General features: G+C 37.6%; 3 protein-coding genes across 3 annotated transcripts; 2 read left to right on the top strand and 1 right to left on the bottom strand.

The window, feature by feature from the left end:
• Positions 1–2412: 2412 nt before the first annotated feature.
• LOC146325429 (chymotrypsin-like elastase family member 2A) lies at positions 2413–5296 on the bottom strand. The gene is made up of 8 exons (XM_084721461.1): positions 5229–5296; positions 4931–5019; positions 4736–4833; positions 4322–4444; positions 4053–4189; positions 3206–3351; positions 2949–3101; positions 2413–2498 (listed from the first exon to the last, which is right to left on the bottom strand). The coding sequence occupies exons 1-8, from the start codon at positions 5263–5265 to the stop codon at positions 2481–2483; spliced, it is 801 nt and encodes a 266-aa protein (XP_084577587.1). The 5' UTR covers positions 5266–5296; the 3' UTR covers positions 2413–2480.
• A 1988-nt stretch (positions 5297–7284) lies between these two features.
• Positions 7285–11665, top strand: LOC146325428 (chymotrypsin-C-like). The gene is made up of 8 exons (XM_084721459.1): positions 7285–7356; positions 7498–7589; positions 8217–8314; positions 8565–8687; positions 8813–8949; positions 9994–10139; positions 11233–11385; positions 11575–11665. Exons 1-8 carry the CDS (start codon positions 7320–7322, stop codon positions 11590–11592), a joined length of 804 nt encoding a protein of 267 aa, XP_084577585.1. The 5' UTR covers positions 7285–7319; the 3' UTR covers positions 11593–11665.
• A 270-nt stretch (positions 11666–11935) lies between these two features.
• On the top strand, positions 11936–18140 carry LOC146325427 (chymotrypsin-like elastase family member 2A). The gene is made up of 8 exons (XM_084721460.1): positions 11936–12102; positions 13070–13158; positions 13383–13480; positions 14065–14187; positions 14392–14528; positions 16222–16367; positions 17603–17755; positions 17847–18140. The coding sequence occupies exons 1-8, from the start codon at positions 12063–12065 to the stop codon at positions 17862–17864; spliced, it is 804 nt and encodes a 267-aa protein (XP_084577586.1). The 5' UTR covers positions 11936–12062; the 3' UTR covers positions 17865–18140.
• Positions 18141–18506: the final 366 nt, after the last annotated feature.

The following is an 18506-nucleotide window of genomic DNA, read 5'->3' as shown; positions in this document are numbered from 1 at the left end:
TCTTCAGTGAGCCAAAATGTATTCTGTTTGACCTGAATGGAACAAAAACTTAATTAGTATCAATGTGGCTGCTGTAAAAAAAAAAAAAAAAAAAAAAAAAAAAGGTTTATGGTCCATGATCATCATTTTGGTATGTCAGTGTTGAAAAGTTCAACTGTGAACAATGAAGTGAAATCCATTTAGCTTCAGTTTCAGGGTCCTGGTATTTGGGCACGCTATTCCACTGTCTTACTGTCATCATTTGCATGGCCATTATTAATGATACCAGTAACACCTGAGCTTTTCATACTGTGACAAGTCAAAATATTGAAAAAGTCTAATGATTCTCTACAACCCCCAAAGGTCCAACTCACATAGATATTTCACAGGGACAGCTGCAGTATAAACAATAGTGCAAAATGTTATGTAGTTGCATGGTATATATAATATTATCATATCACCCATATTTGGACAAACTGTGCAAATCAGTCAAGGGAAGTAAATACTAGAATGCATTAAGGAAGTGCCTTACATGTCCGACTTTTAAGATCTATCTCTAGCAATGACAGCTAAGTAAACCAGAATTGTGAACACTTGTAACTTGACATGTTACACATTTTAGTTTTATTTTTTTTTACCTGTGTTTTGTATATTTGTATTTGTATATTGTCACTGACTTGCCCAGAAACCATAAATGTGAATTAGCATTCTTGACTTTTGCCATGTTAGGTTTTTTAACATTGCGAGTGTTTTCTGGCCTTAACGTCAAATGTTTTCATATCAGGTAAGCCATTGAAGGACAGTGACAGCCTGGATTTTGTACCTTCTATTTTTAACCATGATGCCCAGAAGACCACACAGGGAACTGCAAGGTTGGTGCTCTTGTCAGTTGGCATTTAGTCAGTAACCACATTCATGTCATTCATGCAGTTAATTCCACTGTAATATTGTGCAGAGTTATCGCAGGTTTGTTGTATGATTCATAGGGAGGGTGAACCAGGAAGAGGCTTGAAGAAAAAGCATTCTAGAGCCACTGTTCCACCTGAAGCCATTCAAACACCATCATCTGAGTTTTCCACAGGTATGACAGCAAGATAATATATTAATTGCATGGCTGTGCTGATGACAGCTGTAGCCGGAAGCATTTTGCTCTCAAGTTCTCTGTCTGCCTGTCCAATTCGTGTGAATGCAGTATCTCAGGAACACCTATAGAATTTCTTCAGGTTTGGCACAGACATCCATTTGGACTCAAAGATGAACTCATTAGATTTTGGGGGGTCAAAGGTCGAGGTCACATTGACTTCACAAATTTATTTTTGGACATAACTCAAGAATGCATACAATAATTATGGTAGAATTTCAGGCACATAGTTAATAGGATAAAATGATGAGGTGATCATTCATATCCAAAACGTCAAAGGTCAAATTCTCTGTGACATCATAATGATCAGTCCTCTGTACTCCCTGTAAAAACAGTCTCTACGTGAGGATGGCATGTTTCTCACTAAAAGTTATTCACAGGAACTACACGTCAAAATAGTGATAACTTACATTTTGCCAAAAAATACATGTAAAAAATTAAGAAAAGATTAAATGAGTTACTATTTTTTTTTAAACTATTTATTAAATCAACGTTATAAATGAACATAACTTGTTAGCTTCACCAACATAAATGTAATTTATGGTGCTGTTACATTGCTGCTAGACAGCCCCATAGTCAGCAATTTCAGTTTTGAAATATTCAGTACATCCTGTGCTCTTTTTACTTTTTTCCAACTCATAATAGGTTGTGTTTTTCCACTGGACTTCAGGGTTGTTGTAGAGATTTCTATGTATAAATGTTCCTATCAACAATGTTATGACTGATAACTATAAAATAATGCAGTTGAAATTAAGCCTGGGCACAAATATGCCTAGGCTCATAAACGGCCAGTCATATTCCTTGATAATGGAGAGTGCTATAAGTGACATTAGTAATTGTTAATTTTAAAAAAGGACAGATCAACTCACCACTATGGTAGGTTTTTGTTTGTCTTTTTTAAGTCTCTTCCCTGTGTGTTTTGTTAAAGTAGTTAAATTCCAATAAGACATTAAATCCAAATGAATTGGTTAATTCAACCTGGTCTTTATTAAAAATAGGTCATTAAAAATTATCATTAATAATTAATATTAACTAAGACATTTTATCGCCATAAATTTTACAGCTGTTTCACCCAGACTTGATTAAAATAATGCCAAAATATATTTTTGAAACAAAACGTATCCTTATGTGAATTTGTTCAGGTGTACAGGTGTTATCGGTAGTTCAAAAGGCAATTATTACTGATCAAGTGTACTTTGTGTAATTGGTGGTGATCACAGTAAAATGAATTGAAGATGGCATGAGGCAGTAGCATTATGATATCTGAGTAAGAAAACACAGGAGGCACTGGATTATCCACTACATTCTTTATTTGATGGTCTAGTGCAAAAACCAACAGTGATATAAACCGATCCACAGCTTAGTTGGAGGTCATCACCTGGAAAAGAGAAAAGCACAGAGGATGTTTTAAAATACGCCACTAGAGGGCACCAGAGCAACAGCACCTCTTTACCACAACATCTGCACTCTTCTCTTCTGAGCTACTGACAGGTCAACATGTTGAAATTAAAATGATGATTATTGTATACCTTTCAAAATGTCTGTAATTTCATTTAGTAATTTATGGCAAATATGTACATTTTTGCATTTTTTAAAATTCAATTAAAAATGTACAATTATTTTTTCCTCCTTTTGCATGAAAACATTTCTCAGATATTTGTCTTATATTAGGAGCCACAAACAAATGGCTGTCCATCAGTAGTTAAGGTCTTCCTGATTTTTTTCTGAAAATAATGCTGGTCAACAGTCAGTTGCTTTTTCTCCAGAGAGAGAAAAGTCATGAGATCTTTTGGACAAATATTTCTCTATCCAGTCCTTTTTCACTCACATTGTTGATCCAGCCGATGTAGGCGCTGACCCTGGTGAAGACAGAGGGCTTCTTGGGGTAGTTGCAGCCCATGCTGGAGCCAAAGCTCACCACACCGTGGACGTCCCAGGAGCCATCAGGGTTCTGGCAGTTCAGGGGACCGCCAGAGTCTCCCTGAAAGGGAACAGAGACAGATTTGAGTGAGCTGGGATTTAGTTTTTACTCAAGCTGTTATTAAACATCACATGAGTTTGTGAAATTAAATTAATCAGACTCACGTTGCAGCTAGCCAGCTGTCCATCTCCTCCAGCACAGACCATGTTGCTGGTGACCAGGTTGCCCCACCAGTCGTACCTGGTGCAGGTGGCGTGGCCGACCACAGGGAGGAGAGCCTGCTGCAGGATGTCAGCGATGGGACCTCCAGCTTTAGAAGAAAACAGGACATTCAGATTCAGGGCTGTGGTCAAGACCACCTTATTAGAGGTCGAATCTCTTCTAAAACTAGGCCTACTCAGTCCAGCTTCCATTCAAGAGCATGTGAACATTTCTTAAATTGTAAAAGTTTGTTAAAGATCAGAAAGGTTTGTAAGGATTAATAGAGATTATGGATCCCATCTCTTTGCTTGAGCTTGTATAATGTAGGTAACTTCACTAATTTAAAGAATGAGGAGAAAAGGAAGTGTAATTCTTAAAATATCTGTGTTGCATTATGTAACCTTCTTTATATTTACATTAATAGGTAAAAATGAAAAGATCCAAAAGTATCTGAGGCTAGACAAGTCATAGAACTATGAGCCAGAGAAAAAACTAACACATGGTTAAAAGTGATGATGAAACTGGACTCAACCACTTGTTCAAATTATTGGCCAATGATATTTCAGTTTACTATTGAATGTAGGGTAAGCTATTCTGAAGAAAGACCCAAACCCAAAGAGTAAGTTAACTATCTTTCTCAGGAATCGCTCCCCCCACATTTAATCTCCTGAGTGCGGTGAAACTCCAAATGTATCTTAAAGCAGAGCCGAGAAAGTCCAGAAGTTGCTGTGCTCAGAAAAACTTACAAAATTAAAGATATGGCAGGACATTATTGTCCTTCTCTTTGTGTCATAAGTTGGTATAACTTACTCCAGAGACGGCCCCAGCCAGTCACGTAACAGGGAGCGTCGTGAGGCAGGATGTCACCAGAGGTGGGCAGACAGGCAGCCATGATGCTATCAGTGAAGGTGACGGGAGTCGCCAGCTTGATCAGGGCAATGTCGTTACTGGAGCATGAATGCAAATAAGACATTTAGAAACAGAATGTTGATGAGCATGACTAAAACACTGATAACAAAAAGGTAAGAACAACAATATGTAGTCTAATGTAACAAATGAAGGGAGAGGACGTAACCAACCGGATTCTGTAAGAGTCCCATTGCTCATGGACAACGATCTTGGCGGGGCTGATAGCGATGGAACCAGCCTCATTGTTGTTCTTCAGGTTGTGTTTTCCCAGGTACACTCTGTAGGTGCGACTGCTGCTTGACCACAAAAAAACAAAAAACAAAAACAGAAACACATGTCAGAGATGCTCTGAGCTGGAATATATACAAAAACACTTTATTAGAACAGCCAACTTAGGTGGTTAATCAATTAGTTGTCAACTATTAAATTAATCAACAACTATTTTGATAATTTGATAACTGATGGATCACTTTGAGTTATTTTTTGAGAAAAAAATATTTTTTTTTCAGCTTCTTCTTTTCTTGAATTATATCACTGAATAAAAGTTAGAATAGATTTATATTTCTTTAACTTTTTAGCCTCACCCGATGCAGTGAGCAGCAGTGAGGACCCACTGGTTGGAGATCAGGGTGCCACCACAGGTGTGGTAGAAGTTGCTGCCACTCTTGTACTGCAGAGACACCTGAGGAGAGCGAACAGCACATGTGTTGTGTTTTAATATTTTATGACTTTAGGAAATGGACAGAATTTAAAGGAGAAGTATATAAAAATGGACATACCTGCCAGGGCCAGCTGTTCTCACGAACATCATCTCCACCGACCACCCTGGTGACGACAGGAGGGTAGGTGGGCAGCCCACACCCGTAGGCTAAGAACAGTACAGAATATGGTGATCTATATATGGCAGACTTTGCTGTTCTTTGAATATAAATGTTACAAATATTTTTTATAGCATTAGGATAAAATGTGAATATCAAATAAACTCAGTGCTTCATGTCAAATTTCTACAGCTCTTCATTTGAAAGAATGTGGACAGTTGATTGTTAGCAATCATCTGGTCAGAATAGTAAAACTCACCACCAGCGACGAACAAAGCCAAGATCACAAACTTCATGGTGACTGTCTTCAGCGGAGGTTCAGGGGGAGCTGATCCTCCTTATATACTGCTTCAACAGACCCGTTCAAAGACCTGGAATATGTTGCCTAACATTTCTCTCAGAGCAGCCTGGAAAAGTTGGGTGGGAAAAATAAATCAACCTTGAAGATAAGTAACCACAAATATCCCCAAATACACCTTATCTCCCTGGCTCAACCTCTGTGTGAACCTCACAGGTGTCTCACGGTGACCTGAGCTGGTCACTTTACATAAGAGATGATGGTCACACTCTGTGGTTATATGGTCATTTAAAATGGTCGGTCCATTTATGTTCTTCTATCAAATTAAATAAAAATATGACCCTGGTTTTATATGTGAACATACAGTGTTGACTTTAAACTTTAGTCACCAGGCTTTTACCACAGAGAATGCTGGAGAATACTTTGAACATTCCTACACAAAACTGTACAGCTCTCCAATTTAAATGACATACTGCACATATTTTCTAATATTTTTCTATATGTTATTGTCATTTTTTGAATTTCTATCTAAGCTTTTGTCTTTTTCATATATATTTCTACTTACAATGTTTGTTATGCACCAAAACCCTCAGGTGAAGTCCTCATTTGTGTAAACCTACTTGGCAATAAACCTGATTCTGGTTCTTAAGTCAGTTTCTGCTCTGGGTGACAGAAATTGTGCTTTAAATGCATCTTACTGTGTATGTTTACATAAAAAAAGCAATCTGACCCAACTCTGTCTATGAAAACATAAAACCTATTCTGAATGCTTTTAGACTACATCAAAAGTGTTGGTGGGGAGTTCCACAAATGTTCCCTTTTCTCTACAAACATCTTAAAATGCAAATAAAATTAATTCAGCACATTCTGCATTTACAGTTGGTCAAATGTCAGTGCTCATACAAAAGCAGTACAGGCACAAACAACAGGTGTACTGTTGTTGTTGTTGTTGTTGTTGTTGTTGTTGTTGTTGTTGTTGTTGTTGTGTTCTCAACATGTGGAATGCTGGGGTTTCTGGGAGGGAAAGTTCTTGTTGCTGCTATTCAAGTTTCATCTTAAAACTGCCATATTTCAAAGATGCAATAAAAAAAAAAATGTAATCAAGTAACTATAATCTAATAAACTAATCTACACCTTTTTTCAAGTGTAATCTGAGCTGGGTTTAAAGTTACTTATTTTTTGTAATCTGATGTAATCCTGATTACATGTAAGCCTTAATTACCCAGTCCCACATTTGGATATAAACGATCTCAAAGCAGAACTGCAAAATAGGTAATTCGGTGTGTGCTTTTGTAGATTTTAGAAATATTTGTGAGCATATAATATGTACAACAAAACAATTTATTTTAACCAATCTTACACCAGAGTTTTATTATGATTATACAGTACGCAGTTTAGACACATGAAACACTTGTTGTTTTGTAGGGGTGATTATTAGAATTAAATATAATTTTAATGATGTACAATCAATCTCCAACTTGTTTTATAAAATTTAAGATCAAATGCTGACTTTTATGTAAAATCACATATTTCGTCAACCACTGAAATAATTTTTCTGTTATGTAAAACTCAGTGTAGAAGAATCACTGTTTTATCAACAATATTAAAGAGCAGATTTTTTGCAATCAAACCTCATGAACAGACCTGTTTTTATGGAGATACAGTACATGCCTTGTGAACATCCAGAATTTCACTGCACTAATAACTTTATACTGCTTAATTGTATTTAAGTACTACAGTCCAGTCAGGAGAAACAGGCTCTTTCTGTCAAATCTAGCTCCTGATGCTGAAGTCTAACAAGTCTTAATTTCCACTGCCTTGTTCAACAAACAAGTTCAGAATCAAACATCACACAGCTCCAGGACAGTTTGGCCTTGGCCTGATATTCCTGGTCATTTCTAGCCATTTTCAGGTGCACTTAGCTCCACCCCAGGGTTAATTCATCAAAGGCAAACTTCCAAGAATTTGATCCACTTTTTGTTGGTTACATAACATCATGACACATATAAATATAACAGATGTTTTACGGCAAACTGTAGAGATACAGACACAATGAAGTTTGTGGTTTTCGCTCTCCTTGTTGCTGGTGGTAAGAATCTTCCCTACATACGACGCTGTTACAGCTGTCTGTGTTGAGCCATGTTCACATAGAGGATTTCTCCGACTGCAGATTAACACTTGTGTTCACGTGTTCACAGTTTTAACAGAATCTGTTTGTCTGTCCCCTCAGCCTACGGGTGCGGCGTGCCCACCTTCTCCCCTGTGGTGACCAGCAGGGTGGTTGGAGGAGAGGATGTGAGGCCTCACAGCTGGCCCTGGCAGGTAAAACATGCTGAGCGAGCAGTTTTACTCAGAAAACAAGATATCAACTGTCTGAAAAAAGACTTCAAGAGAGTGAAGTACATTATAGGCTTTTAGCTAAAATATACAGCACAGTATGAGACAAGTAGACCGGAGACTAAAACTCACAATTTCGATCAATGTCAAGTCAGAAAATGTTCAATTCGAAGAGCTTTACACAAAGCAAATAAATGCATTAGGACAATGCTTAACCGATGAACTGGGGTACCCACAGATGTCAGAGGAATACTTTTGATCATTTGTCACAGGTACTTTATTCCATTTATCATTCCAATTTTTCATGACTTGTCAACCAATTATTTCCTATTGATGTCATATAATGTGCTCTGTTTTGATTTTATAAAATATGCAAATTGATTGTAACTTTCCTGAAAAAAAAAATAATTTTTTTTTAAATCTTCAGATGACATTAAAAACTGGTGTAATGGTTGTTTCTCACAGTAGTTTATCCTTCAGCTCCACAGAGACCTCGGTCAATTGTCCTCGCATGTTAAATATGTTAGGAGGTTAAAAGACACCAACAAGGAAAATAATTCAAGTAGCATAAATAGAACAAGACAAAATACAATACGAATGTGTTTGTTTTAGATTTCCCTGCAGTACAACAGACAGGGCGAGTGGAGACACACCTGTGGAGGTACTCTGATCTCTAACCAGTGGGTCCTCACAGCTGCTCACTGTATCAGGTATGACACAGTGGAGCCCAACAACCATTCATGATGGGTTCTCATAATGCGACTTATCTGAAAACAGTTCAGATTGTAAGCTGATGGTGAATTATCTCAGCTTTTATTCCACTTTTATAACAGTAGAGTAAAATGCATGTAACATGGCTGGTAACTGGCTAGCGATTGTTTTATTTAGAAATGTGATCTAATTGAAAATGATCTCAGAGCTAAATCATCACTTTATATTCTTCGTTTTGTCAACTCACAGCAGTGGCAGGGAGTACAGAGTGGCCCTGGGAAAGCACAACCTGGTTCAGACAGAGGACAGTGCTGTTTTCATGGGCACCGCCAACATCATTGTGCACGAGAAGTGGAACCCCTTGTTCATCCGGTAATAGAAAAAAAAAATTACTTTTCATAAAGGAAAGTCAAGATCAAGGATCATTTCAGTAAACATTACAGGTGATAACGGTTGCAGGTCTATGACGAATCTAAATATGTGTGTTTGCTCTGCAGTAATGACATCGCCCTGATCAAACTGGAGTCTCCCGTCACCTTCTCTGACGCCATCATGGCTGCTTGTGTCCCTGCTGCTGGTGTCACCCTGCCTCATAACGAGCCTTGCTATGTTACTGGATGGGGTCGCCTCTACAGTGAGTGCACAGTGTCCTCAGAAGAAATCAGTTAACTATGTGTTTAACGATTTGTAATCCTGAAAGTTTCGGCTGAGAAAACATTCTTTACTTGAATAGAATATTATATTAACAGTGTCTTAGTATTTATGTTAGTTAGTTTTCTGAGCTTTTAATTTATATTCAACAGCTTTAGGGTGTATGTCACCCAGTTTACCATACCAGACTGCTTCCAAGAGCTTATTTTCCTATTTTATTTGTTATTATTTGGCTACTAATCGAAGGTAATACTTATAGTATCTGTCAAAAATACTTTACTTTAATAAATTATTCATAAATTCATTACTATCAAGAAAAGTAACTTAAAATGTTGTTGTTGCTTGTAGTTGTCTCTTGTTTTACTGACAGCATTATATTTTACTGCACAGTGGTCAGTTATTTTGAAATAAAAAGCCATTACAGTTCTAACTGTTGTCTGAGTTTAATAGGACAGATGAACAATATTTGTTAGCCTTAGTCATTCTACATGGCTACTGCAATATTTTATTTTATTCTTTTATATATATGTCTTATTTAATTCTTAACTTCATCACTGTTTTATGTCTTTATATCTTAGTTTTTAACTTTTTATTTGTATATATCATATGAGCATTGTTGGAAGGAACCTTAGAACTAAGGATTTGATGCCAGTGACTGCTTCACTTCATACTGATATGAAATAGTTGGCTTAACACAAGTGTTGCCAATAATACTAATTAAGGTCCCGTTCCATTTAGTGTCGCAGAGCCTTCCCAGTGAGCCAACATGCACAATAGCAGCATCCTGACTTTGTTTGACCTGAATGGAACAGAACCTTACCTACTATCATCAATAACAATAACTGTGTTTACTCTGCTATTTCTGGCTGCAGTGAAAAGGGGCTATTGTTGTGCATATGGCAATAAAGAAATGAAACTCAACCTAACTAGACTGTTGCCAACAAAGCTACAGTCTGATAAAACAGCCTTGTTGTGTTTCTTTTACCTGAGCTGAACTCGAGCTTGTATCCGTCTCTCCTCCACACAGCCGGAGGTCCCATTGCTGACATCCTGCAGCAGGCTCTCCTGCCCGTGGTGGACCACGCCACCTGCTCCAAGTCTGACTGGTGGGGTTTCCAGGTGAAGGAAACCATGGTCTGTGCAGGCGGAGACGGAGTTGTGTCTGGTTGCAACGTGAGTCTGAAATAATTAATAACACAAAATGGCACATGATTCAAGTGCATTATACAAGAGAATCATCTTTTTGTTTGTTTGTTTTTGCTCCGTATGACTAGCACATATATCTGTTATCTATGTTTTAATCATTTCTTTGTACACTTCCAACAGTAGAGCGATAAGCCGATCATTCGATCAGTCAAAATTTATCTTTTGAGAATTGATGAAGTAATTTTTTTTTCTCTGGATCCAGCTTCTTGAAGAGGATATCGACTGGTTTTCTTAGTCCAATAACATTAAGCTAAAATATGAATATTACTAATATAATATTAATATTAAACTAACAATCTTTTGGCTTTGGTCTCTTGGTCAAATAAAACAAGCAATGTGAATGTCAACTTAAAGGGTAATTCCAGTATTTTTAAAAATTTTTACACACGCATATTTTGGGGGTCTAAATGACAAATAGATTCAGAAAGTTTTGGAAAAGGGTTAGTTTGGATACGAACCCTTTTAAAAACCAAAGTGACCCAATAACTAATAAACTAAACGATCAAGGCAGCGTAGAGCAGCTACTCCCATATTCTGTGAGGTAAATTTACTGTTTTTGTCAGTGGAGTCTAGTGGCTGTGAACAGTGCGATGTAACAACTGTTTCTGGTTAAACAAAAAGAGTCGTATTCTTTAACAAAAAGGTCCGTCTCTGTTCCTCCTCATAGTATTTTCAGACACTTAAAATAACAATCTGAGTCAGTCAGTGGAAAAAACAAGCACTTTTAGTGGATGGACTTTGATGGGAACATTCCCCCCCATGATCAATGATGACAATATTTGTTACAACTGCAAACACTAAGTGCTCTGTTCCAGTACATTTCAATAACTTTAACTGAGATTCTTCACCTGATACTGCATGCTATTCCCACAAAGATCAGAAAATGATTTTGTCTAAAATCCCTTTTTTGTGAATAACAATCCATATTTCAGAGAAATGTCTGTAGGGTATCATAAGTAATGTACAGTAAGCACACACTGAGTGTCCTTAAAGGTCAAGAAGTGATTGTTACACGTGGAATTATTTGCACACTGATCGTGTTTTCTGTCACATGAATCAGGGTGACTCTGGTGGCCCTCTGAACTGCCAGAACGCTGCTGGTGCCTGGGAGGTTCACGGCATCGTCAGCTTCGGCTCCGGGATCAAGTGCAATCTTGCAAAGAAGCCCACCGTCTTCACCAAAGTCAGCTCCTACATCGACTGGATGAACTCTGTAAGCTCCTGAACGCCTCACTAAATCACTTCAGGCGCTGAAGTCAGGAAAACTATAACAGCTGTTTTATTTGTTTTATTTCATTCAGGTTTCAAAGATAAGAATAGTAAAGGATCTGGATCTGTTAAAACAAATGATCCCATGTGTTACTGCACTAAATCTAACATGTCTCTATCCTCTCTTCCACAGAAAATGGTGGCCTATTAAAAGGACAATCTTTAAGGATCAAAGCCAATATGTACACATATATAATAAATAAAATGTGGCACTATAAATAAAATGTCAAGATTTTGTGTAATTCTTTGTTTTGTACAATTTTTGTCTTAATTGTCAGGTTAGCAAAAATATGAAAAGCAATATCTGAATATTCAGTTACTTTTATTCTAAAATATATACATTTATATATATATATATATATATATATATATTTTAGTTTAGTTTTATGAATGAAAATAACAGAAAAGGCTCCAGTCTTCCCCAGTGGGGGTAGTGATGGGAAAATCCTATCATCAACCATATGCTGTGTCCTCAGTCTCCAACAATTTGTTTGTCTTTCTGCACATGTCATCAGTTTTCCCACTACACTCTTTACACGGCTTACAACTTTCTAACATAAAGTATAAATACAAGCCTGTTCTTAACACAAGATTTCGGCTTCTGCTTCATACTCTGCAGTCATGAGGAGCCTGGTGGTTCTCACTTTACTGGTAGCTGGCGGTAAGACAGTTTCAATCTTCTCACATAAAATACTTCATATCAATTTGCTATAATGTAATCCAGATGAATAGTGACATATTAGTCTTTCGGAAAAAATGAGTCTATCTATCAAATGAAAGCTCTTGATAAGCTCTTTCTACTGAAAAAAGAGCACATGTAAATTCTAAACCAATCCAGAATTATCAGTCAAAAACAAAGAGTTAACCCTGAATACACTGAACTATTTGGGGCCACAGGCGTGTGAGTGTAATCTTTTTAAAATACAGGACACAGAGAATAGAGGTACAGAGAAGCTCCAGGAAATACTGAAGAACATTTCAAATCAATCTGAAGCTATATATTAAACATTCCCAATGTTTGATCTTTATTTGTGATCAAATGGTTATTTGGCTAAAATTATTGTAAATAATTGTAATTTAGTGCAGTAATTATTTGATGGAGGATTACTTTTGATAGATATTTTATAGATTATCACAAATGACTCTAGCTTTTTCAAAATGGTTATTAATATTTTATAGAACTAATTACATTTAAATAACGAATTTTATAAGTTAATCTATTTATATATTTTATAAGAATGGATTACTGATTAATGTAAAGTTTTTTTTCTTCCAAATAAAAGAAAAATTGGAAAACATATTTTTCAATAAATGTCAAAAATTTGTCCATAAAATACAATGTCATCTATGTGTTTAAGAAGTTTTAATGTTAAAGACTGAATTTAATAAAGAAAGACAGGACAAAGTATGGTAATTTTCTGTTTTGGCTCTCCTATAAAGTTGGTCAAATGTCACTTACGCCCCTCAGGTTCTCATCTTGTAGAGCTGTTTTGTTTAAGCATCATTGAACTCAGATGTTCATTTTTGGCTATAATTAATCAAAAAACTGCCATAATAAAATTATTAGCTACTTTTTAATGTATGGTCTGGTGCAAAAATTACAACACACATTACTCTCCGTGACGCAGCCTATGGATGTGGCCTTCCCACCTTCCCTCCCGTGCTGAGCCGGGTGGTGGCAGGAGAGGACGTCAGGCCTCACAGCTGGCCCTGGCAGGTAAGGTTTCCTTTTACCACCACAGATAGAAAAAGTGACACTACTTTTTTTTTTTTTTTTTTTACAGATTTACTGTCTGAATCTTCCAGTAACTTCTGATAAAGATTTCTCCTTCAGAGCAGATATATATTAGAATTACAGATGAAATGGATTTGTAGGACAATCAAATGGCATTTTAATGTGTAGTAATGCACAGTAATGAGCCTCTGCTCGGCTCTGCTCAGATCTCGCTCCAGTCAGACAGCAGTGGGCGCTGGAGCCACGTCTGTGGAGGCACCCTCATCTCTTCTGACTGGGTCCTCACTGCTGCACACTGTATCAAGTACGTTTAACTCAACCCTAGCAGAAAGTTGTCAATATAATCAAATTTACAGTACGGCACTTTTTGAAAGGCTCACAAACACAATACTTCAGTCATTATGTTCTAACCCCTATATACTCCAAACCTTCAGAACTTGAATAAGCACAAAGTTTAGAACTAGAAAAACTTGACACACAGTTTCTTAAATGTATCATCTTCATTCGATTTATACACTGTAAGTATTCAAGTTAATAAGAGCTTTCATATTCACTATGCCAAACCAAATATCTGTGCCAGGAAGCACTCACGATCAACAGGAAATGATGCATGTCTTTTTCTGTCACTGTTAGAGCTGTTGGTTTGGGGAATGAACAGAAGAACAATGTCGTACAAACGTCACGGTGAAGAGATTTGGCTGTTAAAAAGAAACATTTCTTACAAAAAGTGTAAGATCTAAAAACAGCCAGTTAAAAATAGTTTACTCACCCAAACTACAGGACCGCTAAGCCTTTGCAAGCTTAATCACAGTGTTGTACGCACAGGCAGAAGTCATTACTACTGTCTAATCCCTGTATGGAAACACTGTGTCATCTTCCATCCCACAGTGACCGCTACAACTACAGAGTGGAGCTGGGTAAACACAGCCTGCAGACGAGCGAGGGTGGCTCGATAGCTCGGAGGGCAGCTACAATCATCAGTCATGAGGACTACAACATCCTGCTGAGCCGGTAACCACAACAGCAGCCCACACAGTTCAACATCACCTCATGAGTCCAAGTGAAGAGCAGCAGGTCACCACACAGTATGCAAACAGAGTATCACCAATCAGTTAACTGGTATTGTTTAAAATGAGGAAGCAGCAAAACAGGATAAACCATGTTTTTATTTGTCATTACCTCCTCAATGTGGGTGTATTGTTTTGCTTTTTACAGTAACGACATTGCCCTGATAAAGCTGTCCTCTCCCGTCACCTTCTCTGACACAATCATGCCCGCCTGCCTTCCAGACCGGGGTGTCGTCCTGCCCCATGGTGCCCCCTGCTATGTCACCGGCTGGGGTCGACTCTCCAGTGAGTGAATAAGCCTCAGCACAATGAGTCACTGAGAATCTGCATTACAAATTTACACCTTGGACCTACAATATTGCACGCCAACTTCATGTTGTCTAGACAGCCAGTGTGCACCTGTCAGTCATATTCAGGTCAAATATTGAGGTCAAAGCTGAGAATATTTCACAACCATTTAATTGGTCATATAAATGTGATAACCATCAGCCTAATAAATAACCAGAGCACAGACCACCATCAGACCATCAGATCATCTTTTGATTATATTTTTTGTGAGAGAAAATACAAAAAAAGGCACTGGGGGTGGATACAATACATGAGCAATTTAGATGCAGTATCCATTGAACACTGTCACACAAGTGAGATAAATAATGATCAAAATGAATTTGAGTTAATGTTTGGATTTTTGGAGAGAAAGAGATGTCTGCCCTCTCTTGATTATAATGGAGCTTCTTGGCACTTGGTTTGTGACTCTCAAAGTCCCACAAAAAAGAGATTTGAGAAAGTCAACAGCAATGTCTCCTTCCTGAAATCATCACTCAGTTACTCACTCAAATCCCTAGACCTTGTTCAGTCTCATGTCTTAACTATTTTCTTACACCTGCCAACTATATCACCACACGGAAGTAAGTGTGCCTGTACTGCTTGTAACCTCTTGTCCTTGAGTAAATGCAAACTTCCTTCTGTGCTGCGATACAGTTGGCAGGTGTAGTTTGGTAGAAAGAAAATAGTTCCTACATGAAAATGCTCACAGTGGATTGTCTTGAGTAACCAGGTCAAGATTTGTGAAAAGAGACATATCTGTTGAGTTTTCAAATGTTGTTTTTGTTTTTTGGCACTTTGAGGACCACAAACCAAGTGTCATCTAGTTCTGTTATGTTAAAGACATCTCTACAGCTGTTATCTCCAAAACTTTGCAACACACACCAAGGCTATTTAGATGGACAAATAAAACTATAGGCCAGGAAGGAAAATATGTAATTTTGATTATGGGATGAACTGTCCCTTTAATTCAAATCCTATTAAAACACTACCTTTAGAGTCAAGGAATGTGCTCCACTGCTGCACAGTTTCACTTGACTAAACACAGACAGAGTGACGTGATACTTTTGACCTTTGCAACCAGGATGAATCTTGTTTTTAAGAATGGTAAACTCACAGTTTGCTCGGGTTGACTTGATCTGTTTTATCAATGAAAAATAAACAAAAGCTGTGCTTTTTATTTGGTTTAATATTAGATTAAACTGACTTTATCATGTTCAGTTTCCTGCTTTTGGCACAGATGTTGTGAAATCTGATAAAAAGCGTGGTTTGCACCTTTTTATCAGTCTAACGTATGGACACGTGACTTTCCTGTGAGGTTCCTGTCTTTACTACACACTAAACACACGTTTGCATTATTGAACTGTTAGAAGCTGAAGCAGGGTGGAGGACACTTTATTAGCACAGATAGTAAAACTATGTGTGAAGTTGAGGTATAAACAACTATAAATGGTAGGATATAACATGTTCATGGGGTTTAGGTTGAAAAACAGTCAGTATAATCTATTAAATCTGTTAAATACCATCCTCTACCTTTCACATCATCTATAACAGCAGAAATTATCTCCATCCAACACCCACCATTTCCTCTGAATGCACCTCCCTCAAAGCAAAATCTTGTTTCTTACCTGTTCAGCATGTTTCTTCCCTGCAGCTGGCGGCCCTCCAGCTGACATCCTGCAGCAGGCGCTCCTGCCAGTGGTTGGACACGATACCTGCTCACAGCCCGACTGGTGGAGTGTCCTGGCAACAGACAAGATGGTGTGTGCTGGAGGTGACGGCATCACTGCTGGGTGTAACGTGAGTTCATACATGGAAGGGTCATCTTAAAGGGTAATCTCAGTATTTTTCATCCTGGTTCCTCTTTTCACATGTTTTTCTGTCTATGTGAGCAGTGATGACAACAATGTATGAAAGTGGTCCAATATTGAGGGACAATACTCCAGCTGGCAGAAGCAAAACTAAGCTAAAATGTAATCCCTCCAAGCAACTCCACGCTGTAAAAGTAAGTCCACTAAAAATTGAGTGATAATTGTCCAAAACATAATGGAACAGAGAGGGAGCTCTTGTAAAGATTAGTAAACATTTTGTTTGACCAAGAACAGCTGCTCTCACCAGACTAACCTGACTCCCTTTGCAACACTGTAATTTTAACATCATCATCATCATCACCTTGACAGAAACAGATTAAAACTCACTGAAAACTTCTTGGTTTGCCTTTCCACTGTCCCACCAATTATCAACTCTGGTTGTTTTGTAGAAATAAACCCTTTATTATTTGAGGTAGGTATGAAAATGTTCTGACTGTACACTCTGTTTCTCCCTGCTGCTTCTCTGATGTTCAACCTGTCTTTCACTATCCCCCTGAAATTTTCATTTCTAACGCTGTGAATGAAGGGTTTATTTCAGTCACAAAAGTTGGTGATTGCTGGAGAAGTGGAGAGACCAACCAAGATGTTTTTGGTGAATTTTATTTTGTTTCTGTCGAGTTTGAAAGAAGATGACAGTGTTAAAATGAAAGTTCTGCAAAGGGAGTTTTGATAAGTTTGGCACTAGCAATAAAACAGCTGAAGCAGCTTTTTAAAGGTCTATATCTGTAGTGATCCTGTCCATACACTAATAACAATCTGAGCCTGTCAGTGGCAAAAACAAGCACCTTCAATGGACATACACTGTCAATGCACAGTTGCCCATAAGGATTACATTGTTGTTCAGTTTAGCTTCTGTCGGCTGTAGTGCGCTCCCTCGCTGCTGGACCAGTTTCAAAAACTGTTGTTCCTATTAGTCACTCAAACAGTTAGATGTTCTTTTTGACACAAAACATTGGGAAATAGGGTCCATGTTGAAAAATGTCACCCATACCATTTCAATCTAGCATAATAAAAGCCTTGCAGTACGTTCAAGGAAAGGAAATGTACTTTGAAATAGTGTGAAAGGCAAATTCAGCATGACTATGCAGTCACTGATAGCCATACCTCCCTAGTGTCTGTACATAGGCAGCTAGTAAACAGTGTGTGTGTTGTGCTTACCCACAGGGAGACTCTGGTGGCCCCCTGAACTGCCAGAACCATGATGGCTCCTGGGACGTCCACGGTGTGGTGAGCTTCGGTTCTGGTCAGGGCTGCAATGTCCTCCAGAAGCCTACTGTCTTTACACAAGTCAGCTCCTACATCGACTGGATGAACAGAGTGAGGATTTTGTTCAGTTTGTGATAAACTTGCAGACTTTCACAAATATTAAAGTGTATAATAACTGTGTTTTCTGTCCTTTACTCTGCAGGTTATGACCAGCTACTGAAGAAGCTACTTGATTGCTTTGGTCAGCAATAACAACAGCGATTTATAATGTGTTGTCTTGTTTTTTCAACACAAAGTAAATGGAAATGCTGTTTATCAGGGCAAACCAGTAAGGCCACTGTATGTTAATGTTAAGCTAACATGCTGTCAATGTCTGTCCTGAACGCTTAAAAAAACAGAAGCCATGCAGGGCCTTAAAGATGAGATAACTTTCAGATGTTTCACTCACCTTATAGCTGCATATTAACCATGAACTGGTAAACAGTCACAACATTAGAAAATACGGATATTATAACATACGAGTTATAGTCACAATTATTCAGTCATCACAGCAAAATACTCTTCTCAAACATGGGTTAATTAACAAATACTTCCTTTTATTTCTCATAAAATTTTCATGAGATACAATTGTTTTCACTCTTCAGAAAAATAGAAATAGAAAAAAAGTGTTATCATAGAAAAGCATATTTTCACAGTACATATAACAGAAATATAGATTTAAGTACAGTCATAAAAAAAAGCAATAATAAATGAAACAGACAACAAACAGCATGTTTTGGACACTCATCTAAGAACGGAAATGCTAAGTGAAAACACTCAATGTTTCATCAATGTAAAACATTTTGACTACATAATAATAAAA

Source organism: Lutjanus erythropterus, chromosome 6 (assembly GCF_056507025.1).
Source record: "Lutjanus erythropterus isolate fLutEry1 chromosome 6, fLutEry1.hap2, whole genome shotgun sequence".
Lineage (NCBI taxonomy): Eukaryota > Metazoa > Chordata > Actinopteri > Lutjaniformes > Lutjanidae > Lutjanus > Lutjanus erythropterus.
This window is presented reverse-complemented; position numbering and strand designations above follow the sequence as displayed.

Bases quoted from the DNA above. Each gene is read 5' to 3' on its own strand.
- LOC146325429 (XM_084721461.1), bottom strand. From the start codon at position 5,265: ATGAAGTTTGTGATCTTGGCTTTGTTCGTCGCTGGTG. The intron at 4,834-4,930 runs GTATGTCCATTT...CGCTCTCCTCAG, and splicing joins AGAACAGCTGGCCCTGGCAG to GTGTCTCTGCAGTACAAGAG. The intron at 4,190-4,321 runs GTTGGTTACGTC...TTCATGCTCCAG, and splicing joins TGGGACTCTTACAGAATCCG to TAACGACATTGCCCTGATCA.
- LOC146325427 (XM_084721460.1), top strand. From the start codon at position 12,063: ATGAGGAGCCTGGTGGTTCTCACTTTACTGGTAGCTGGCG. The intron at 12,103-13,069 runs GTAAGACAGTTT...TCCGTGACGCAG, and splicing joins CACTTTACTGGTAGCTGGCG to CCTATGGATGTGGCCTTCCC. The intron at 16,368-17,602 runs GTGAGTTCATAC...GCTTACCCACAG, and splicing joins GCATCACTGCTGGGTGTAAC to GGAGACTCTGGTGGCCCCCT.
- LOC146325428 (XM_084721459.1), top strand. From the start codon at position 7,320: ATGAAGTTTGTGGTTTTCGCTCTCCTTGTTGCTGGTG. The intron at 8,688-8,812 runs GTAATAGAAAAA...TTTGCTCTGCAG, and splicing joins TGGAACCCCTTGTTCATCCG to TAATGACATCGCCCTGATCA. The intron at 10,140-11,232 runs GTGAGTCTGAAA...CACATGAATCAG, and splicing joins GAGTTGTGTCTGGTTGCAAC to GGTGACTCTGGTGGCCCTCT.